The sequence below is a fragment of the Symphalangus syndactylus genome, chromosome 5 (assembly GCF_028878055.3).
Source record: "Symphalangus syndactylus isolate Jambi chromosome 5, NHGRI_mSymSyn1-v2.1_pri, whole genome shotgun sequence".
NCBI classification, from domain to species: domain Eukaryota; kingdom Metazoa; phylum Chordata; class Mammalia; order Primates; family Hylobatidae; genus Symphalangus; species Symphalangus syndactylus.
In genome coordinates, this window is record NC_072427.2 from 101,175,800 (window position 1) to 101,200,787 (window position 24,988).

The 24,988-nt window shown below is 37.0% G+C and overlaps 1 protein-coding gene across 2 annotated transcripts in view; it reads left to right on the top strand.

The window, feature by feature from the left end:
• The window catches only part of LTN1 (listerin E3 ubiquitin protein ligase 1), a 67,075-nt gene that overhangs the window by 14,900 nt on the left and 27,187 nt on the right, over positions 1-24,988 (top strand). Inside the window, exons 7-16 of one of the 2 annotated variants that reach the window (XM_055279386.2) lie at positions 8,150-8,323; positions 8,899-9,089; positions 10,035-10,170; positions 12,483-13,292; positions 13,757-13,798; positions 18,968-19,157; positions 19,993-20,232; positions 21,142-21,295; positions 22,514-22,658; positions 23,047-23,233. In XM_055279386.2, coding sequence (XP_055135361.2) covers positions 8,150-8,323; positions 8,899-9,089; positions 10,035-10,170; positions 12,483-13,292; positions 13,757-13,798; positions 18,968-19,157; positions 19,993-20,232; positions 21,142-21,295; positions 22,514-22,658; positions 23,047-23,233 — 2,269 coding nt within the window. The remainder of the gene's footprint in view (positions 1-8,149; positions 8,324-8,898; positions 9,090-10,034; positions 10,171-12,482; positions 13,293-13,756; positions 13,799-18,967; positions 19,158-19,992; positions 20,233-21,141; positions 21,296-22,513; positions 22,659-23,046; positions 23,234-24,988) is intronic. The other variant, XM_055279387.2, reaches the window with a different exon arrangement.

Below are 24,988 nucleotides of genomic sequence, written 5' to 3' on the forward strand. Positions count from 1 at the left end.
GTAGGTGAATTGGCAAACATGGGATTTGTGAGGATTGACTGTATTTTTGAAAAATGTGCTTTTGTGTGTGCTTGAGTTTTTAATTCACATAAATGATACTGTTATATTTTATTCCATTTATTACTTTTTCTTTATTGCTTTCTCAAAAAAGATCCCTCATGTTCTTGCATGTACATCTGATCCATGACTTCTACCTGCCTTGTAGTATTCAGAAGTTTGCATGTACCTATTCATTTAACCTGCCCATTGCTCCAGTGATAGATCCTGATTGCCTCCAACTCCTTGCCTTCACAAGTAATGCAGCAATGAACATCTTCATTCATGTGTCCTTGGATCTTAAGAAATTATCTGAATTGCTGAGTCAGTGAAGTGTGTGCATACCTAATTTCCTAAAATAGTGCCAGATTGCTCTCCTGAATGGCTGCATTACTCTAGAATCAACCATCAATACATGATGACTCCTATACTGCATAACCTTATAGTCTAGCCATCACTAGGCAACATTCAGCTGCTACTACATAACCTTATATTCTAGCCATCACAAGGCAGCATTCAGCTGCTACTACATAACCTTATATGCTAGCCTTCAGTAGGCAACATTCAGCTGCTTAATTTTTCATCAGCCTAATAGGAATTCAGGTGATATCTCTCTTTAGTTGGAATTACTTTCCTTATTGGTGATTTTGCATCTCTTCAAGAATTTTTAGCGTTTTTGTTTTTGTGTTTCTTGTTCATTTTTCCTTTTTTGGAGTTCTCTTTTTCTTTTTATGCAGGAGTCCCTTTTATAATCTAAATATTAGTCTTTTTGTCTTTTTTAAAAATTCTAATCTCATGACAGATTATCTTTTGTCATTTTTAGGCAATGCAAAAAAGCTCCCATTCTGTCACCTCTCCCATGTGTCTTATGTCAGAAAGAAATCTTAATTTTGATGTGATCAAAGCCACTGATTTTTGCCTTATGAAGGCTATTCCCACGTTTAAGTCATAAAGATATTCTTATATTTTAAATTTTTTAGCTTTATAGTTGTAGGCTTTATATGCAGTTTTACCTTTCATATAAAATCTTTACTTCATCAATAATCTACCTTTTCATTTGGTGTTAAGTATAGATCTAGTTACATTTTTCTTCATATATGGTGAGTCAATTTTCCTAACATTACCTAGTAAACTGTTTATTTTTTTTCCCTGTTGATCTGTGGTCATGCCATTACAAGACATTAAGTTCTTATATATTGCTGGGCACAGTGGCTTATGCCAGTAATCCGAGAACTTTGGGAGGCCAAGGCAGGTGGGTCACTTGAGCCTATGAGTTCCAAACCAGCCCGGACAACATGGCAAGACCCTGTCTCTAGAAAAAAATAATTAAAAAATTAGCTGGGTGTGGTGGCACACCCCTATTGTCCCAGCTACTTGGAGACTGAGGCAGGAGGATCGCTTGATCCCAGGAAGTCAAGGCTGCAGCGAGCCATGATTGTGTCACTGCACTCCAGCCTGGGGGAAGAGCAGGAACCTATTTAAAAAAAAATACATTCAGAAATTTGCCTCTAAATTATGTTCTGATGCATTGGTCTCTGTTTCTTGTTATACTAGTGCCACTGTCAGTATGACATTATGATATGTCTTTTTTTTTTTTTTTTTTTTTGAGACAGAGTCTTACTCTGTCACCTAGGCTGAAGTGCAGTGGCGCGATCTCAGCTCACTGCAACCTCTACCTCCCAGGTTCAAGCAATTCTCCTGCCTCAGCCTCCCGAATAGCTGGCATTACAGGTGCCCGCCACCACGCCTGGCTAATTTTTGTATTTTTTAGTAGAGACGGGGTTTTGTCATGTTGGCCAGGCTGTTTTCTTGAGATAGAGTTTCACTCGGTCACTCAGACTGGAGTATAGTGGCACAGTCTCAACTCACTGCAACCTCTGCCTCCCAGGTTCAAGCTGTTCTCCTGCCTTAGCCTCCCGAGTAGTTGGGATTAGAGGCACCTGTCACCATGCCCAGATAATTTATGTATTTTTACTAGAAACGGAGTTTCACCATGTTGGGCAGGCTGGTCTCGAACTCCTGACCTCAGGTGATCTGCCCGCCTCAGCCTCCCATTTGGGATTACAGGCATGAGCCACTGTGCCTGGCCTTATGATATGTCCTAATACCTGCTCAGGTTAGTCACATTTTCTGGGTTGTATTCTTTTTTTTTTTTTTTTTTTTGAGATAGAGTCTGACTCTGTTGCCCAGGCTGGAATGCAGCGGCACGATCTCAGCTCACTGCAACCTCCACCTCCTGGGTTCAAGTGATTCTCCTGCCTCAGCCTCTCGAGTAGCTGGGATTACAGGTGCCTGCCACCACGCCCAGCTAATTTTTGTATTTTTAGTAGAGACAGGGTTTTGCTGTGTTGGCCAGACTGGTCTCGAACTCCTGACCTCAAGTGATCCACCTGCCTCGGCCCCCAAAGTGCTGGGATTACATGCATGAACCACTGTACCTGGCCAGAACTTTATTCTTTCATAAAAATTTCAGTAAATTTGGGCTGAGCATGGTGGCTCATGCCTGTAATTCCAGACCTTTGGGAGGCCAAGGTGGGAGGATGACTTGAGGCCAGGAGTTTGAGACCAGCCTGCATGACATAGTTAGACCCCATCTAAAAAATGTAAAAAAATTAGCTGGACACAGTGGGGAGTGCTAGTAGTCCTAAGTACTTGGGAAGTTGTGGTGGGAGGATCACTTGGGCCTGGGAGATTGAGGCTGCAGTGAGCTTTGATTGCGCTGCCACTGTACTCCAGCCTAGGCAATAGAGTGAGATCCTGTCACAACAAAACAAATTCCAGTACATTTACTGAATTTCTCAAAAAAGTCTAACTAGAATTTTAATTGGGGTTGTACTCAATTTATAGACCAACATGGAGAAATTTGCTTCCTTTATGTTGTGGAGTCTTGCTATCCATGAATTTCTCATCTCTTTCAATTTTTTTTTTTTTTGAGACAGAATCTCACTTTGTTGCCCACGCTGGAGTGCCGTGGTGTGATCTTGGCTCACGGCAACCTCTGCCTCTTGGGTTCAAGTGATTCTCCTGCCTCAGCCTCCCAAGTAGCTGGAATTACAAGCGCGTGCCACCATGCCCAGCTAATTTTTGTACTTTTAGTAGAGACAGGGTCTCACTGTGTTGGCCAAGCTGGTCTTGAACTCCTGACCTCAAATGATCCACCAGGCTTGGCCTCCCAAAGTGCTGGGAATACAGGTGTGAGCCACCATGCCCAGCCTCTCTCAATTTATTTGGGTACTTTAAAATATCCTACAATAATTCTAAAAAAATCAACTTTATTGAAGTATAATTTGCACACAGTCCTGTAAAATGCAGCCATTTTTACAGTTTAAGTTTTGATAGATATATACACCTGTCTACATGTATATATACCCATATAACCACTACAATAAAGAAATAGAACATTTTTTTTTTTTACCCAAAATGCGTTCCTTTTGTCATTCCAAGTCATCCTCTGCCTTTATCATTCATTGATTTGCCTCCCATCATTGATTCAGTTCCCATCACTACAGATTAGATTTGCCTCCCATCACTACAGATTAGATTTGTCTTTTCTATGCTTTCATATAAATGGAGCTAGACATTACTCTCTATCTAGCTTCTTTTGCTTAGTGTAATAAGATTCATTCATGTTGTTGCATATATCAGCAGTCCATTTTATTGTTTAGTTTTGTACAGTTTTCGTGTGAACATATGTTTTTATCTTTCTTAAGGAGAGGAATTGATATGTCATATGGTAAGTATATGTTTATAGGAAGCTACCAAGATGTTTTCTAAAGTTGTAGTACTCCTACCAGCAATGTGTGAGATTTTTAGTTTCTCCATATCCTCATGTTTCATATTGTCAGCCGTTTTAATTTAGGTCCTTCTCCTGGGTATGAGATCAGGGATTGCAATAGCTCGTGTGTCAAATCTGGCACATCTGTTTTTGTTTTTTTCATCCCCATGGACACGAGGGAAACATCTATTTTTGTAAATAGTTTTATGTATTATCTATGGCTACTTCTATAAAGCAGAGCTAAGTAGTTGCAACAGAGATGACATGGCCTGCAAACACTAATATATTTACTCTCTATCTCTTTATGGAAAATGTTTACTGACCTCTGGAATAGAGGTTTCTCATTGTGGTTTTAATTTGCATTTCCCTCATGACTAATGATGTTGAATATCTTTTAATATGTTTATGGGCCATTTGTATATCTTCTTTTTGGAGGTATCTGTTGTAATCTTTTGCTTATTTTTATTTCATATATTTTTTATTCCTAGAACTTCTACTTTTTTTTTATATTTTCTGTTTCTTAGATTAAATTGTGTATTTTTCCCCATTCATCCTCATCGTATTTTCCTTTGCCTTATTGAGTGTAGTTTTAATAGCTTTTTAAAATCCATGTCTGATAACATCTGGGTCATCTTGGGGTTGACATCAGTTAACTGTCTTATTCCTTGTGATGAGACCACATTTTTGTGGCTCTTGGTATGTTGAGTAATTTAAGATTGTATACTGGACATTGTGAATGTTATGTTTTGGAGACTGGATTATTTTATATTTATCCAAAGGGTATTTTTTTTTTGTTAGCAGGCAGTTAACTTGATTAGACCCATACCAAACCATTATGCCTGTGGTGGGAAATGGCTTAGCTCTTAGTTCATTTCTTGTTTTAGCTTTAAGCTGCTTCTAGTTTACTTGAGGCCAGGAGTTCAAGACCAGCCTGCACAACGTAGTTAGACTCATATCTCTAAAAAAAATTTAAAAATTAGCTGGGCATGGTGGAGTGCACATGCATGGTTCAGAGATAAGCTGTAGATTTAGGCTGTTAAAATACAGAATATAGGGGTTCCTTTCTGTGGCCCTCTCCTTTCTAGAGTCCCCCATCACTCTCCTGCATCATCCCACATTATCCTGGCCTTCTTTCCTGGTTCTTCTAGTTCCTCTGGCCAGAAAGATGTCAGTCTTTCTACTGAAGTTGTAGCTGGTCCTGTGCCTTTGTGATGGCGACCACAGTCATGTTTGGGCAAAGCTGCAAAAATTGGGATGTCAGTCTTCATGGATCACTTACTCCCAGTTTTGATTCTCTTCTAAAATGCATCTGTATTTCAGTCTCCAGAGTCCTCAGGTAGTTGTTTTTTGTGTGTGTTTTATCCACGGAGCTTCCTTTTAGGAGAATTGATATATTGGGCTCTCACTCATCCATATTTTTTGGTCCATTTTAAAATTGCAGTTTGGTTATTTTTGAGTTGCACGTGTGCTGTATTTGTCCTGAGTAGAAGTATGTGTCAGATAAAAGTATGATGAATGATTTCTTCCAGTATGTGGCTTGCCTTTTAATTTCATTAGTGTTTTTGAAGAGTAGATGTTTTAATTTTGATGAAGTTTAATTGATCATTTTTCTTTTATGGTTGTGCTTTTGATGTCTTATTTTTTATTTTTATTACTTGAATCGCCAGTTAATAGATTGATGTCTTATCTAAGAAATCTTTGCCTAAGTTTGCAAAGATTTTCTATATTTTATTTTAGTAGTTTTATAGGTTAGCTCCGTGTAGTGGATTTAGAGTTATTTTTTTGCATATAAACTGAAGGTGAGAGTTAAAATTAATTTTTTGGTTATGTAGTATTCAGTTGCTGAAAGACTATCCCGTCCTTACTCTGACATCTTTGTCAGAATTCACTTGACCGTATATGTACAACTTTAATTTTAGACTCTGTTCTGTCCATTGATCTGTATGTCTATCCTTACACCCAATACCATGCACTTGATTATGAATGTTTTATATTGTGTTGAAAACTTCCAACTTTGTTCTTTTTCAAAATTCTTTTGGTTATCTTAGGTCTTTTGCATTCTAGAATAATGTTTTACAATTTGCTCAGTCCTTATGGTTTTTGTTTGTTTCATGAATGAATGCTTGATTTCTAAGCAAAGCAAAATTTTCTTGATTTTTTTCTGATGTTTTATGATCAAAGTTTCTCAGCATAGCTAGAAGTTTGCTGTCTTTTTAAATGTCATGCCTTTTAAAATACTTTGCTAACTTTGATTTGGTAATATTTTATATAAAATATACATAAAATATTTTGTGGGGTTAAATATGTATGTATTTTTAAACCTCACAAAATATTATACTCTCAATCTTTGTTTAGATTTGCCTATATATTTGTTGCTTTGTGTCAGAAGGTGTTTTTATTTCACCCTCATTCTTTTTTTTTTTTTTTTTTTTTTTGAGACAGAGTCTTGCTTTGTCACCCAGGCTGGAGTGCAGTGGTGCAATCTGGGCTCATTGCAACCTCCGCCTTCCGGATTCAAGTGATTTTTGTGCCTCAGCCTCCCAAATCCTGGGATTACAAGCATGTGCCACCATGCCTGGCTAATTTTTGTATTTTTAGTAGAGATGGGGTTTTGCTATGTTGGCCAGCCCGGTCTTGAACTCCTGGCCTCAAGTGATCTGCCTGCCTCAGCCTCCCAAAGTTCTGGGATTACAGACGTGAGCCACCATGCCCGGCCTTCATCCTCATTCTTGAAAGACATGTTTGCTGAGTACAGGATTGTATGTTGGTAGTTATTTTTGTGTTGAAGATACTATTCCATGTCTTCTGATTAAATTACTGCTGTCAAAATTAACTATCAGTCTTATTGTCCTTCTTTTGAAGGTAGTTTATCTTTCTCCTTGGGCTACTTTTAAGATTTTCTCCTTGTGTTTTCCCAGTTGCATAATGTGTCTTTGTGTGGATTTCATTTATGTATCCGGCTTGGGATTAGTTGGGCTTTTTGAATCTTTGACTTGGTGTATTTCATTGGCTCTGTAAAATTCTCAGCTATTATCTCTAGGTATTTCCTCATTCTTCTCTTGTCTTGGGATTCTGATTAAATAGATATTAAACCTCATTGTATCCTCTATGTCTGTTATGTTTTCTTTGTTGTTTTTCGTCTTTTTGTCTCTCCATGATGCTTTGCGGATAATTTCTTTTGCTCGGTCTTCTAGTTCACTGATTCTCTCTTATTTGTATCTAACCTCCAGCTCTCTTAGTCCATTCAGGCTACTTTAACAAAATACAGTCAGCCTTCCATATCTGCAGGTTCTGCATATGTGGATTCAATCAACTGTAGATGAGGAACCTGCGGATATGGAGGGCCAACTGTATTACGCCATTTTATGTCAGGGACATTTTATATAATTCCTGAGAATTTGATATATGTGTGGGGTGGGAGGGTGGGATGTCCTTGATGCAATCCCCTGCGGTACCAAGGGATAAACTGTACCTTAGATGGAGTAATTTATAAATAATAAAAATTTATTTCTCACAGTTCTATAGGCTGGAAATTTCAAGATCAAGGTGCCAGCAGATTCAGTGTCTGGTGAGGGTTGCTTTCTCTGTTTCAAAGATGGCTCCTTTTTGCTGTGTCCTCACATGGCAGGAGTAAACGTGGTCTCTCATACCCTTTTGTAAGGGCCCACTGATCCTATTCATGAGGGTAGTGCTCTCAAGACCTAATCATCTCCTAGAGTCCTCGCTTCTTAAGACTATCACACTGGTGATTAAGTTTCAACATATTAATTTTGGAGGGAGACATTCAGACCATTGCACTGTTCTTAAACTATGAGTTGAGCTTTACATTTTAATTATTTTTAGTTTAGTAATTGTGCTTGATCTTTTTCAGATCTGCTCTACTTTTTCCAGGATCCTTCTTCCTACAAGTTTTTAAAAACTTTTGTTCCTTTAAATATAATAAGCATTGTATTATAGAATTTGTGACTGATCATTCTAAGATTTAAAGTCTCAGATCTTTTATTTCTCCTGATTGTTGCTCATGGTGTCTTATTTTCTGTTTGTTTGGCTATAATGGAGGCCCCAAATGAAGGCTTCTGCTACTAAAGAGGATTTGTGTTTGCTTCAGTCAAAGAAAGAGAAAGTTGAATTAATTCTTTCAGCCTTCACTTTTGCCTTGGTAATTCCTTATGCCTTTTCAGCCATTTCATACTCTTTAAGATTTTAAAAAGTATTTTTTCTACCTATTTTAGTTTTCTTAGTGGGAGGGTTAGTGTGAATAATCTACTATTATCATAAATTAAAAATCTTATCAAGTTTTACTAGGTTTTAATTTAATTCAGCTTTGCATTCTTTTAGATTCGCTCAGCTTATTTTGAGTTAGTTTCTGCATTGTGCCAGCGCATTCCACAGTTGATGAAAGAGGAAGCATCCAAAGTGAGCCCATCAGTTCTACTTAGCATTGATGACAGTGATCCAATTGTCTGCCCAGCTCTCTGGGAAGCTGTACTCTATACACTTACAACGATTGAGGTATGTAAGAGAGGCACATTTAGTACGCTGAGGAATACTTGTCTTTTAGTTGTATTTTAGAACCCTTAGGTATCATATGACCGAGAACCTATGAGATAAGAATATCCAAAACTTACTGGGAAAATGCTTTCTTGGAAATAAAATAATCTAAACTTGACATAAATCTTAAAGTGACTAAAATGGCATAGAGTTTTTATTTTGTTTTGTTTTGCCATTTTAAATTATTCTTTAAACCTTATATGGCCTAGTGCAGTCACCATATCTGAATTTTATATTTAAGATGAAATATAATTAAGATTGAAATATAATTGTCCCTTTTAGGAAGCAGCTTTTATAGAAATAGAAGTTAAATAATTATTTCTAATCAATACTGTCTTGTAAGCATGTCGAATATATGATCATTATATGTAATAAATTTATAATTTCAGTTTTAGTTTTTAATGGTGGTGAAAGATTTTAACTTTTTTTAGGTAAAATATTTGGTTTTTCTTTTTGAGAGCCTATATGTTTTCTCTTTTAATTGAGAAAATATGTTTATGATCTCTAATTAGTACTATAATCTTTTGTTTGGTTAGGACTGTTGGCTTCATGTAAATGCAAAAAAGAGTGTGTTTCCCAAGCTATCAACTGTGATTCGTGAAGGTGGTCGGGGTCTAGCTACTGTCATATATCCTTACCTTCTGCCATTCATCAGCAAGCTCCCTCAGTCCATCACACATCCAAAGTTGTATTTCTTCAAAAATTTCCTCACGTCTCTAGTTGCTGGGTAAGATATTTAAATTTTTGATTTTTAAAACAAAACAGATTTTCTTGTTTTTATACTCATTTTCTTTCTTACTTAGATTTCTCCAAGTTGTTTTACTATTCATTAAATACTTTTAAAGTTTTCAGAGAATTACAATTGGTATTTTTTTCTTGAATACGTTCAAGACTTCAGTGGTAGCACACAGCAGGAAGTTAGATAAATAAGGTAAAGCTCCTAGTTGGAAATAGGTCAACTAGGCTATTTTTCAAATTAGCCATTTTTTTAACAGCAGAATGTGCTAACCAATTGCACCACAGACACATGTAGCCAATTTTTATTTATGTTGATAAATACAAATGCCTAAATGCAGAAACTTAGCCAGTGAAATTTTTAAAACTTCCACAACTTTAACTACTATAGATGTTTAAATTCACACTTAAAAAAACTGTTTCAGTGCATTTGTTGAACTTAGAAGTTACATCATTTTATTAATGATTACAAATTTTTTTTACTACACCATTATCTTTATTTGGTTAATAAGTTATCTTGAATTTGCAGGTGGATTGGTCCATGAATAGAAAATTAATATCTCAGCTAGGCGTGGTGCCTCACAGCTGTAATCCTAGCACAGGCCAAAGTGGGAGGATTGCTTGAGGCCAGGAGTTCAAGACCAGCCTGGTCAAGATAGTAAGACCCTATTTCTAAAAAAAAAAAAAGAAGAAAAAGGAAATATTCTCTTATTTTTATTTTTTACTGATACATTTTTTGAAAAACTTTTTGAAAGTTTTTAAGTTCATATTCTCATTGGGCTATATGTATTTTCGTTGGTATTTAATTTGTAGTTTAAGAAACTGCTTTAAAAATGTTTCTTCTGTCATGATGCCTTTTTGAGGTCTTTATGTTGATAATTCTGAGTTCTTGTTTCTTTTTCATGAAAGAGTAATCCAGTTATTAATTCTTTCTTAGGCTGTCAACAGAGAGAACTAAAACCAGCTCTTCAGAGTCCTCGGCAGTAATATCTGCTTTTTTTGAATGCTTACGTTTTATAATGCAGCAAAACTTAGGTGAGGAAGAGATTGAACAGATGCTCATCAATGATCAGGTATCTTAATGTAAAAGTCGTCAATGTCTTTGTATACTGATTATATAGGATCAAGCTCATTGTGTCTTATTGCCATTTTCAGTAATAAGCCTTCCTTGTAAAAATTTTATTTTTTCAATTTACCAATTGAGTAATGTGTATTTCTGACCAGATAAGTAAAAATTCTATACTCTCAGTTGCTAGCATGGTATGATACCTAAGAAACTAATCAGTGTCTGGATGCAAAAATCCTTTTTTTTTGTTTTTTTTTTTTTTGAGATGAAGTTTTGCTCTTTGTTGCCCAGGCTGGAGTACAATGATGGGATCTCGGCCCACTGCAACCTCTGCCTCCCAGGTTCAAGCTATTCTCTTGCCTCAGCCTCCCAAGTAGCTGGGATTACAGGCACCTGCCACCACACCCAGCTAATTTTTGTATTTTTAGTAGAGACAGCGTTTCACCATGTTGGTCAGGCTGGTCGAGAACTCCTGACCTCAGGTGATCCACCCACCTGGGCCTCACGAAGTGCTGGGATTACAGGTGTGAGCTGCCGCGCCTGGCCTGTAAAAACCCTGTCTTAGAAAGATGTAATGCAGGCTGGGCGTCGTGGCTCACGCCTGTAATCCCAGCACTTTGGGAGGCCGAGGTGGGTGGATCACCTGAGGTTGGGGGTTCAAGACCAGCCTGACCAACATGGAGAAACCCCATCTCTACTAAAAATACAAAATTAGCAAGGTGTGGTGGTGCATGCCTGTAATCCCAGCTACTCAGGAGGCTGGAGAATTGCTTGAACCTGGGAGGCGGAGGTTGCAGTGAGCCGAAATTGTGCCATTGCACTCCAGCCTGGTCAACAAGAGCGAAACTCCATCTCAGAAAAAAAAAAAAAAAAAAAAAGATGTAATGCAAAGCAGAATTTTGAAGTTGCTATTTATGATCTTTTGTAGTAAGTTTAAATAAATCATGAAGCAATCATCTTGTTAGTTCTAAAATACTCAAATTATGCTTTGTGTAAGTTTGGCTTGGCTTTTAGAACCAGAGATGAGAGAAGATTATGGAATATGGTTCTTTACAGTAGGAAATTAGTGAGATTATAGAAGCCCAGATCCTAGGATGTCTCTACCCTTATTTTTGTAATTTAGGAAATAGGATTCCGTACTCTGTGGGTCCTAGGTATCTTTCATATTGACTTATAGTCTCATATCTTAGATTTGCCTATGGTTAAGGCAGAAAAGCAAAACACTTAAATCCAGAAGATGCAAAGAAAACTAGATTGTTAATGACCAAGAATCCCAGTCAGTTTTATCATGAAAAAGGAATAATTGAGGTGAAATCATCAAGCTCTTGTATGATATGAAAGGGATCTTTAGGTTAACTTTTTCAGAGTTCTAGGGGAAAATTTATGTTTTTCAGTTACTAAATATGAAATTTTGTAGTATTTTACAAATACTTTGTTTACATTTTATTTCTCTTGAAAATTGAACTTTTATATTTTTTACCTTCTGTGAGTGGAAAAAACAGTTTTTCCTCTACTCTCACATCATAGTAATCGACACAGAAGACTTCTGTGACCAAATATGTGGAGATTTCTCACCACCCAGCAAGCAGTCAGTTCAGCAGATACCAGCTACATGTCCTCCAATTCAGTTCTGACTATCTACCTGGAGATAGTGTCAGATCTCACTGGCTTAGGACTCAGTCCCACAAGACTGCTGCCCACTTCTGATGCCAATTGCAAGCCCCAGGCTGTTTTACCTGGGCTTCTGACCAACCAGCTATACATCTAAATCAGGGATCCCATGACCCCCTCCTGGGGTTTGCTTAATTTGCTAGACTGGCTCACAGAACTCAGAGAAACAATTTGCCAGTTTATTATAAATGATATTACAGAGGATACAGATGAAGAAATGCACAGGGTGAGATACGGGAAGGGGCAAAGAACTTCCACGCCCTCCCTGGGTGCGCCACCCTCCAGGAACCTCCACATGTTCAGCTATCTGAAAGCTCCCTGAATGTTCTCTTTCTTGCAGTTTTATGGAGGCTTCATTACCAGGCATGAATGATTAAGTAATTGCCACTGGTGATCAGCTTAACTTTTAGCTGCCTTTCTATTCCTGGAGGTTGGGGAGATATTGAAAGTTCTAGCCCTTTAATCCTGCTTTGATCTTTCTGGTGATCAGCCCCCATCTTGCTATATAGGTGCTGCCAGCCATCAATCAATCCATTAGCTTACAAAATAATATCACTTTGGAGATTCCAAGGATTTTAGAGTTGTGTGCCAGGAGATGGGGGTTGAAGACCAAATATATATTTTATGATATTCTACCTTTTCTTTCAGTTGATCCCTTTTATTGATGCAGTTCTCAAAGACCCAGGGTTGCAACATGGGCAGCTATTTAACCATTTAGCAGAAACTCTAAGTTCCTGGGAAGCCAAAGCAGACACGGAAAAAGATGAAAAAACAGCTCACAACTTGGAGAACGTACTGATACATTTCTGGGAAAGACTGTCAGAGATCTGTGTCGCGAAAATCAATGAGCCAGAAGCTGATGTTGAGTCCGTTTTGGGTGTATCTAACCTATTACAGGTGCTTCAGAAGCCGAAGAGCTCATTGAAGTCAAATAAAAAAAAAAATGGTAAGGTTAGATTTGCTGATGAGATACTTGAAAGCAATAAAGAGAATGAAAAATGTCTGTCTTCAGAAGGAGAGAACATTGAAGGCTGGGAATTAACAACTGAACCTTCTCTCACTCATAGCTCTTCAGGCCTTTTGTCTCCTCTAAGGAAAAAACCTTTGGAAGACTTAGTCTGTAAACTTGCAGATATAAGTATTAATTATGTCAATGAACAAAAGTCAGAGCAGCATCTAAGGTTTCTTTCTACTCTGCTTGACTCCTTTTCTTCAAGCCAAGTATTTAAAATGCTACTTGGTGATGAAAAACAGAGTATTGTCCAAGCCAAACCTCTTGAAATAGCCAAGCTTGCACAAAAAAATCCTGCAGTGCAGTTTTTATACCAGAAACTGACAGGTTGGCTAAATGAAGATCAAAGGAAGGATTTTGGTTTCCTGGTGGACATTTTGTACAGTGCTCTCCGGTGCTGTGACAATGATATGGAAAGAAAAAAAGTCTTGGATGATCTAACCAAGGTATTCCTGTTGTATATCTTTTCAAACTATTTTAATAATAGATGAGTAGAATGAGCCTGCATATTGTTTTCTGGTTGTTTCTTCACTGTAAGTGTCTATTTTAGGACAAGCAATATATTCTTGATCATGATTTGGGAAGTATCTAGGGCTGCTGGGTAGATGTTCAGCATTACCAGGGTGACAAATACTTGTAATTAAAAGGTGAATTCTTTTAATCTATACATTTAAAAAGTTGAATAAGAACATTTTAGTTTTGTATTGGTTACATGGGTACTTCATTTACTTTTTAAAAGTTTTAGCTGGGCATGTTGGCGCATGCATGTAGTCCCAGCTACTCAGGAGGTTGAGGTGAGACATTGGCTTGAGCCAATGAATTCTAGACTAGCCTGGGCAACATAGCAAAACCCCATCTCAAACAAAAAGTTGCTCTAGCAGATTGTTTCTAACTCTTTTTCTTTTTTCAGGTGGACTTGAAATGGAATTCTCTTCTTAAGATTATTGAAAAGGTATCTTAGGGATTTTTTTCCTTTTTTTTTTTTGTATTTATGGGAATAGAAATATTATAACCATAGTCCTAGTCACACAATAAATATGGTCAGATAGTCAGGTTCTGTGTTAGAGAACTTCCTCATTATTGTAACTTTCTTCCTATAATGTGGGAAGATATTTGTTCTTTTCCTGTAGTAGTAGTTTTCTGGTTGGTAATATTAGGGAAAAATGAACAGGCTCTGGAAAATCCAGTGTTTCTTTCCTAGAAGGTAACAAAGGCAGATTTAAACATTTTATTATCTTTTAATTAAAGCTACAACTTTCTGCTCTTATCCTAGTTACTTTTTCTACTGCAGAAATGGATTGGTGGTTCTAGCTTTGGGTAGAACACATGAGAAAATTAAGTTTTCTCTACTCTGGAACACTGTGTAGGTAAATAAAAATCTTCCAGTCTTTGTGTGATTGCCACTGACTAAGAAAATTAGTGGTAAGAATAATGAAAAGAAATGAAAGAACATAAACAATTTATAAATTTTCAAAATGGCTTAAGTATTCTTTCCTAATGAGGATGTAAATGTTATAACTCTTTTCCAACTGTAGAGATGTTATGACTAGCTACCTGAAATTCTTACTCCTTTTTAAAGCATTTTCAAATTATTTTTCTGTTTTCATAGCTAACTCTTGAATTTGCAAGTTTTTTTCTATTTTTTAAGTTGTAGTAAAAAAAACATAGCATGAAATTTACCATCTTAACCATTTCTAAATATACAGTTCAGTAGCATCAAGTATATTTACATTGTTGTGCAGTTTCCGTAACTTAATTCATCTTGCAAAACTGAAACTCTGTATCCATTAAATAGTAACTCCCCATTTTCCCCATAGTTTTATTTTTACAAAATAAATACAGAATATTTATTATTTTTCAATGAGGAATATGACTTATCAGGCACACTATTTACCTTAGTTTATCTAGTGCCTTCTCTTCCTGCAGCCAAGTTACATGAAGAGCTAAATAATCAGAAAGCTCCTTGGTAAGCCTTGATTCAGAGCAGGGGGTGCAAATAATTTGATAAGAGTAGACTAATGTATCCATTTCCAACTTAGGAATGTACCTGCCGTGAAGTGCAAATACTCACATCTGTGTGGAAGAAAATCCTCTTCCTGAGCAGTGATTGGAAGTTCCTAGCCAGTGTTTGCTGCCTGCGCTTCCATGACTCACTAGCCTCCTCATCTCCTTACAGCTAGGCAGCTTCTTTCATTAGATATGTTCATACTGGCATATCTCAGAGACATCGTAAGTTCAGTTCCAGACCACAGCAATAAAGCAAGTTACACAAGTATTTTGGATTGCCAGTGCATATAAAAGTTATGTGTACACTATAGTCTATTAAGTGTGCAATAACATTATATCTGAAAACCAATGTACATGTCTTAATTTAAAATTACTTTATTGCTAAACAGTGCTAATGATCGTCTGAGCCTTCAGCGAGTTGTAATCATTTTGCTGATGGAGAGTCTTGCCTCGATGTTCATGGCTGCTGACTGACCAGGGTGGTGGTATCTGAAGGCTGGAGTGGCTGTGGCAATTTCTTAAAATAAGGACAACAGTGCAGTTTGCTGCATTAATTGACTCTTCCTTTCATGAAAGATTTCTCTTTAGCATATGATGCTGTTTGATAGCATTTTACCCAAAGAAGAACTTCTTTCAAAATTGGAGTCAGTCCTTTCAAACCCTGCCACTGCTGTATCATCTAAGTTTATGTAGTATTCTAAATCCTTTGTGGTCATGTCAACTATGTTCACGGAATTTCACCAGGAGTAGATTCCACCTCAAGAAACCATTTTCTTATCCGTAAGAAGGAACTCCTCATCCATCCACATTTTATTATGAGATTGCAGCATTTCAGTCACATCTTGAGGCTTCATGTCTCATTCTAGTTCTTTGCCTCTTTCCTCCACATCTGCAGTTACTTCCTACACTAAAGTCTTGAACCTCTCAAAGTCATCCATGAGGGTTGGAATCAACTTCTCAACTCCTATTAATGTTGCTATTTTAGCCTTTTCCCATGGTTCATGAATGTCTTAATGGCATCTAAAATGGTGAGTTTTTTCCAGAAGGTTTTCAATGGACTTTGCCCAGATCCATCAGAGGAATCACTGTCTGTGGCTGCTATAGCTTAATGAAATGTATTTCTTAAATAATAAGACTTGAAAGTTAAAATTACTCTTTGATTCATGGGCTGCAGAATGGATGTTGTGTTAGCAGGCATGAAAACAACATTAATTTCCTTGTACATCTCCATCAGAGGTCTTGGGTTACCCAGGTGCATTGTCAATGAGTAGCAATATTTCGAAAGGAATGTTTTTTCTTTTTTTCCTTCGTTTTTCCAACAGTGGGCTTAAGATATTCAATAAACCACGCTATAAACGTGCTCTAATTTAGTCCTTGCTATTCCACTTACAGAGCACAGGCAAAATAGATTTAGCATAAGGTTAAGAACCCTGGGATTTTTAAAATGAGAAATGAGCATTGGCTTCAACTTAATTACCAGCTATATTAGCCCCTAACGAGAGTCAGCCAGTCCTTTGAAACTTGGAAGCCAGGCATTGATTTCTTGCTAGCTATGAGAGTCCTAGATGGCATCTTCTTCTAATATGTGACTGTTTTACCTCCACTGAAAATCTGTTTAGTGTAGCCACCTTCATTACTGATCTTAGCTGGATCTTCTTTATAACATGCTGCAGCTTCTATATTAGCACTTGCTGCTTCACCTTGTACTTTTGTACTGTGGAGATGGTTTCTTCCTTTAAACCTCATGAACCACCCTTTGCTAGCATCAGACTTTTCTTGTGCAGCTTCCTCACCTCTCAGTCTTCACAGAATTAAAGAGAATTAAGGCCTTGCCGTGGATTAGGTTTTGGCTTAAGGGAATGTTGTGGCTCGTTTGATCTTCTGTCTGGACCACTAAAACTTTGTCCATGTCAGCGGTAAGTCTGTGTCACTTTCTATTACTCTTGGGCTCACAGGAGTGGCACTTTTAATTTCCTTCAATAACTTTTCCTTTGCATTCACAACTTGGCTGTTTGGCACAAGAGGCCTAGTTTTCCACCTCTCTTGGCTTTCAACATGCCTTCCTTGCTAAGCTTCATCATTTCCAGCTTTTGATTTAAAGTGAGAGATGTGTGACTCTTCCTTCCACTTCAACATTTAGAGGCCATTGTAGTGTTATTAATTGGCCCAATTTCAGCATTGTTGTGTCTAAGGGAATAGGGAGGCCTAAGGACAGAGAAGAGAGATTAGGGAATGGTCAGTCAGCGGGGCAGTCAGAACACACACACAATATTTGTTGATTAAGTTTGCCCTCTTATATGGCAATGGTTTGTGGCACCCCCAAACATTATAATCATAACATCAAAAGTCACTGATTACAGATCACTATAACAGACATAATAATGAAAAAGTTTGAAATATTGTGACAATTACCAAAATGTGACACAGAGACACAAAATGAGCATATATTGTTGTAAAATGGTGCCAATAAACTTGCTCAATGCAGGGTTGCCACAAATCTTCAATTTTTAAAGTTGCAGCATTTACAAAGCACAATAAATATTAAGCCCAATAAAATGAGGCATGCCTGTGCATTATGTTGAACTTCTTATCTTGCTAACTCGAGAGGCATTTTATTCAGAAGTTTATTTTGTTTACCAGGATTCTGCAGAATAGATTGGTTTTACTTAGCAAACTACACTGGGAAAGCAGGTATCACAGCCATCTAAACTCTAAAGTAGTTTTTCTTGTTTTATGGAACCTTAATACTTTATGAGCAGAGTCTTAAAATCTTTTTTTTTTTTTTTTTTTTTTTTTTTTTGAGACAGAGGCTCACTCTGTTGCCCAGCAGGCTGGAGTGCAGTTGTAACATCTCGGCTCACTGCAACTTCTGCCTCCTGGGTTCAAGTGATTCTCCTGCCTCAGCCTCCCGAGTAGCTGGGATTATAGGCACCTGCCACCATGCCCAGCTAATTTTTGAATTTTTAGTAGAGACAAGGTTTCACCGTGTTGGTTGGTCAGGCTGGTCTTAAAGTCATCTTTTAAAAAAACCATCAATTAAAAAACAGATTTGAGTTTTGGAACCAGAAAAGGACCTTAGAGATTTTCTAAGTTAATCTTTCCAACTTTCAAATTAGGAGATAGGCCCACGTTCATTAAAAGATTTGTCCAAAGTCATAGGCTAGTTAGTGATAAAGCTTGGACTAAAATATAAGCTCTGGTTACCTACAATTTTTAAATAAAAGGATAAAGTTTTCCAAGCACTACCCAATCTGCACTTGGATTTTTTTTTTTCTTCCAGATTGCTTTGAAATGAACCAAGTTGCAAATTCCTTTCTTCTCAGCCCTTAAAGCAAAAGAAGCTCTGGGAACATGGATCAGCATGCTTTAGGGGTGGATTTACAGTTTTTTTTTTTTCTTGCCTCCCCACCTCATGAAAATAAACAAGTTGCTGTCAGATATCTGGCCCTAGTAACTCTATATCAGAGAATTTGGGGAAATAAATCCCATTGTTCATATTGAAGTAATTTACCATTATTATACATTAATTGTTCTTTAATTTTAGCAAAATTAATGAACAAAAATTTATAGAGCATTTATAAATCTATCTTCAAAGTTTATTCATTATTCATTGAACATATCTACAGTGTTGATAGCAGGTATCAAAGAAGTTTAAGACAGTCTCTACTCTCAAGGAACTTACAATCTCATTGGAAAGACAAGATATACACAGATGAAACATTTAAATAATTATACAATCCAGTAAGTGCTTTAGAAATTCAGAGAAAAGCAGTGATCATTGTGGGCTGGAGTGGATGGGGAGACTCCATAAAGTAGGTGGGATTTGTACTGATTTTCAAAGAATGGATGGGATTTTAAGTTAAAAAAAAAAAAAGGGGGTGGGGGAATATTTATGGCTCGGAAGGTAACATAGCAAAGCATGGAAGTGAACATCATCCAGGCTTAGTGGGGAACAGGGAGGATACCAGTCTTCCTAGAACTTCAGGAGGAGGAGGAGGGGGGATAGAACTGGAGCCATGATAACGAAGGGATAGTAATATGGTACAAGTAATATTTTGGACAGAGAGAGTATTTGATCTTGCTGTTAATCTTTGCTTTAATTTTATGGTTTTAGGCATGTTCTAGTTCAGATAAACATGCTTTAGTAACTCCTTGGCTCAAAGGCGATATCCTTGGTGAGAAATTGGTCAACTTGACAGATTGTCTTTGTAATGAGGACTGGGAATCCAGGGTATCTTCAGAATCTTACTTCTCAGAAAGATGGACTCTTCTAAGCTTGGTATTATCCCAACATGTTAAAAATGGTAGGACAAATATGGCTTTTGTTTTCTAATGGGGAATAATCCATTTCACCTTTGTGGGGGATCCCATGGGGCTCAGCTTACGTGTTATTGGTTGAAAATAACAGGACTTATTCATTCAAATGTTTTTTTCCTTTCCTTTTCTTTTTTTGTTTTTTGTTTTTTGAGACTGAGTCTCCCTCTGTCGTCTAGGCTGGAGTGCAGTGGTGTGATCTTGCTTTACATATCTGAGTTCAAGTGATTCTTATGCCTCATCTTCCCAAGTAGTTGGGACTACAGGTGCATGCCACCATGCCTGGCTAAATTTTGTATTTTTAGTAGAGAACGGGGTTTCGCTGTGTTGGCCAGGCTGGTCTCGAACTCCTCACCTCAGGTGATCTGCCTGCCTCAGCCTCCCAAAGTACTGGGATTACAGGCGTGAGCCGCTGCACCCAGCTCATTTACATATCTTAATATTGTAAGCACCCTAATTGTTTATTACTCTTCATACCATGACTTGGAAGATATTTAATATTTTTAGTTCTATATCGTAAAGGGTTTTTTTTTTTTTTTTAACTCATATAAAGTTGACTTAAAGGGTTTTCAGTGTAGCAAACTTGCTCACCCTAACTGTGTAGACCATTTCTGTTTTCTACTTAATTTAATAAAACTGCCTTTTTTACCTGAGGGCCTTTATGTGTGAGAGAATGTGCTGATTTGTTGATAAAATGTTGTCTAATACATAAACACCATTTTAAAATCCAGGAAAGACCCATAGAATTATTAATCCAAAGTAAGATATTTAAAAATACACGTTAATATTTTTAATTTTTGTCTGTTTGAACCTTTTTTTCTCTAGATTACTTGATTGGAGACGTTTATGTTGAAAGAATCATTGTTAAACTTCATGAAACTTTATTCAAAACAAAGAAATTATCAGAAGCTGAAAATAGTGACTCATCAGTGTCTTTTATCTGTGATGTGGCCTATAACTATTTCAGCTCAGCAACAGGATGCTTGCTAATGCCATCATCTGAAGATTTATTATTAACTCTCTTTCAGTTATGTGCTCAGAGCAAAGAAAAAACACATTTGCCAGGTAATAGCCTACTGCTCAAATGTTTTGTTGGGAATCTCCGGCTCTGACCTTCATAGTGAGTGTAAGTGCCCAGGCTTTATTAATTGAATCATAATGTGTTTGAAACTTTAAAGCATTTTGAGTAAAGGGCTACAGTCTTAAACACTTTCAGCTTTAGAAAGCAAGTTAAAGATGTACGTAGTTGTTATTTCTAAAGATCTCACTTGATATTAAAAGAAATTTGGAATGAGCCATAATTGATTAGGTAGAATCTTAGTCCATCCAGCAGTTCTGGCATGTTCCTTAATTTCTTGATGTCTTAGTTTCCTCATTTGTAAAAGGGGGATAATAATATCCCTTTATTATAGTAAAAACATTCAATCTTTGGTGTATATCAAAATAGAATTGAGATTATCTTTTTAAGGACTATATTCTTGCCTTATATGCTAATTCAGACTTATTTGTGAAAGGAACATAAAAAATACTATCTATAGAGAGCTCTCCTCCTCTGACCCTTCATTCTTTCCTTTCTTTTTTTCTTTCCTTCTTCCTTCCTCTTTCTCTTTTTTTTTCTGCCCATCATTGGCTACCAACCCTTTCTTAAATACTAACTTCTGTATTTGGAAAAGGTGTAATTTTTTTTTAAATGTCTCCAAAAGGACAACTCTTGTAAATAAGTTCAAGCATAAAAAATACAACTTTAAAAATCTTACCATTTTACATTTATATGATACGAGCTAGCTTGTATGATTGCATGTTTATGACACAGTTGATTTGTTTGGCAATTTAATTTTGAATGGCAATTTAAAATTTTTCTTTTTTAAATGGTATTTAAAAAAATCTCAGATCTGTAGAGTTGTTTCAAACATTTTGTGCTGATTAGAGTTAATTCAGTGAGATTACAAATTCCTGTTGACATCTTGATTTTAGATTTTCTTATCTGTAAGCTGAAAAATACTTGGCTCTCTGGTGTAAATTTATTGGTTCATCAAACTGACAATTCATATAAAGAGAGTACCTTCCTACATTTGTCTGCTCTGTGGCTGAAGAACCAAGTTCAGGCTTCATCTTTGGATATCAACAGGTAACCTTTTTTGAACTTGGTTTCAGTGTCTCTTTTATACTTGAACAGGGTCCTTAAATTAGATTCCATGATCGGTGTGAGTGCCTATGAAAAATGACTTGTAGGCCGGGCGCGGTGGCTCACGCTTGTAATCCCAGCACTTTGGGAGGCTGAGGCGGGTGGATCACGAGGTCAGGAGATCGAGACCATGGTGAAACCCCGTCTCTACTAAAAATACAAAAAATTAGCCGGGTGTGGTGGCGGGCGCCTGTAGTCCCAGCTACTCAGAGAGGCTGAGGCAGGAGAATGGCATGAACCCGGGAGGCGGAGCTTGCAGTGAGCCGAGATTGCGCCACTGCACTCCAGCCTGGGCGACAGAGCGAGACTCCGTCTCAAAAAAAAAAAAAGAAAAAAAAAAAAGAAAAATGACTTGTAGGGCTCGTCCCTATAATCCCAGCTACTCAGTAGGCTGAGGTGGGAGGATCAGTGGAGACCTCCAGGAGTTGGAGACCAGCCTGAGCAACATAGTGAGATGCCATCTCTTTAAAAAAAGAAAAATGAAAAATGACTTGTTAGGTAACAAATCTGTAGGACTCTTATGAAAAGATCCGAACAAATTTTTCCAAAACCATTTTGTTTCAATGACCATCCATTTAAACTGCCAGTTAATTGAAGGATAATTTGCTATAACATACCTGCTGGACTCATAACTTATAGACAGTAAAGTGGTGGTGATACTATTCTTTGTCATAGGCTGGTGTGCATTGTAGCCTCTCATGGTCACCACATGTACTGATTGTTCTCATTTATTTTTGGGGGACAGGTAGGCACTGTTTTAAGGTGTTGAATTGCAAGTATATTTTACATCTCATACCTAAATCCATATAATAAAGGAGAAGAGAGAATGCATTTAGAGGATATTGGGGTTAGGTAAAATAATGCTGCATTTCATAAGGTAGCTATATTTCTGAAATACCTGGTCTGAAATAGGTCAGGTCCTCTTCATTCTGAGATAGATAGGAAGCAACACTAGATTTCAAATGATAAATATTGGATTACCTCCCCAGTTTGACTGTGTTATGTTGGTGTGTTGTCGGTGGGGAAACATCACTTACCTCTTTTTATTTTCATCATTTCTTTTTGTTCAGGTGAGCTATTATAGGGTATTTAATATGTATTGGGGTATTCAAACTAGTCATAGTGTACCTACAACAGTTAAGTTCTCTGCATTATTTTTAGTCTCCAGGTCCTCTTGTCTGCTGTTGATGAGTTGCTAAATACACTTCTAGAAAGTGAAGATTCTTATCTTATGGGAGTTTATATTGGAAGTGTAATGCCGAACGACAGTGAATGGGAAAAGATGAGGCAATCTCTTCCTATGCAGGTATTTTTGAAATTGAAGAGTACATATCTCATTCTGAAGTTTGGATTTCATGCAAGCTTGAATATTTTTATTTTATTTTGGGGAAGAAAAACATAAATAAAATGAATATTTTGCTTTGCTTTGATGTCTTTGTATGCTCATATACTGGATGTTTGCTTTTTGCAAGACACCATTTGACAGTGGCAGTGGCCATGGTACAAAGACTTAAGACCTAGTTCTGTACTTAAGGAGTCTTAAAGAAATACACATGTTGATAATTTTCTGTAATAGAAAGCAAACTTCTAGGTTTCTGTGGTTTTGGTAATAAATAGTCTCACAACTTCATTTTTGTTCAGTCTCAATTGCTTAGGTAATAAATAATTTTGTATATAACGTATTCTTTTCACAGTGGTTACATAGACCTCTTTTAGAGGGAAGATTGAGTTTGAATTATGAATGTTTCAAAACAGATTTTAAGGAACAGGACATAAAGGCACTTCCCAGCCATTTGTGTACTTCAGCATTATTGAGCAAAATGGTCTTAATTGCATTGAGAAAGGAAACAGTCTTAGAAAATAATGAGCTTGAGAAAATAAGTAAGTATATATGAGTATTTACATATAACAATGCATGAATGAATATAATTTTGAAATAATCTTGATTATACTGCAATTTAAATCTTTAATTCAAGAATCTTCAGCTTTCTTTTTCCTATTTTAATGATGAGAACCTTGAAGTTACTTAAGTGGTGAATGTGAAATTGCAAATTAGATACAAATATCTTGGAATCTTGCTATAATCTTGTTAACTGTGGATCGTAATTTGGTGTTAGCTACTTGGGCTGTTATGACATCAATATAAACAGATCCTGTGGCACATACCCTAAAGAAAATGGGTGAGGCTTTGGTGTTTTATCAAGGATTCAGAATTTTCTGTTGATTAAAAAAAAATTGATACCTGATAATTGTACATATTTATGGGGTACATGTGATATACACATGTACATATGTACATAAAAATTGTACATATTTATGGGGTACATTTTGATATATACATAGAATGTATAGTGATCAAATCAGGCTAAGTAGGATATTCATCACCTCAAACATTTATCATTTCTTTGTGTTGAGAACATTTCAAATCTAGTTATTTTGAAATATAAATCATTGTTAACTATGGTCATCCTACTGTGTTATTGAATACTAGGTCTTATATCTTCTCTCTAACTGTATTTTGGTACCCATTCACCGACCTCTCTTCATCCCCTGCTCTCCCTGACCCTTCTCAGGGTAACCATCAGTCTACTTTACTGCTCTATCTTCATGAGATCCACTTTTTTTAGCTCCCATATACAAATTATAACATGTAATATTTGTCTTTCCATGCATGGTTTATTTCATTTAGCATGATGATGTCCAGTTTCATCCATGTTGCTGCAAATGACAGTATTTCATTTTTTTTTTTGTGAGACAGAGTCTCGCTCTGTTGCCCAGGCTGGAGTTCAGTGGTGTGATCTCGGCTTACCACAACCTCTGCCTCCCAGGTTCAAGTGATTGTCCTGCCTCAATCTCCCAAATAGATGGGACTACAGGCGCACGCCACCATGCCTGGCTAATTTTTGTATTTTTAGTGGAGACGGAGTTTCGCTGTGTTGGCCAGGCTGGTCTCGAACTCCTGACCTCGTGGTCCACCCGTCTCAGCCTCCCAAAGTGCTGGGATTATAGAAGTGAGCTACCATGCCCAGCCTCATTCTTTTTTTAATGGCTGAATAGTATTCCATTGTGCATATGTACCACATTTTATGTATCCATTCATTCACTGATGGACACTTAGGTTGATTTCATATCTCAGCTATTGTGAATAATGCTGCAGCAAATATGGGGGTGCAGATATACCTTTGATATACTGGTTTTCTAAATACTCAATAGGATTGCTGGATTGCATGATAGTTCTATTTTTAGTTTTTTGAAACACTTCCGTATCGTTTTCCAAAATGGCTGTACTAATTTGCATTCCTACCAACAGTATGTAAGTTCCTATTTCTCGGCGTTCTTGCCAGCATTTGTTATTTTTTGTCTTTTTTTTTTTTTAGAGATAGAGTGTTACTATGTTGCCCAGACTGGTCTTTATCCTGGGCTCAAGCAATCCTCTTGCCTCAGCCTCCCAAAGTGCTGCGATTACAGGCAGTGCCACCATGCAGCTTATTTCTTACCTTTTTGTCGAGAGGCATTCTAACTGAGGTTTTGGTTTGCATTTCCCTGATGATTACTAATATTGAGCATGGGATTTTTTTTTTTCCTTTCTTGCCATTGAGTTGTTCGAGTTCCTTATATATTCTTTATGTTAGCCCC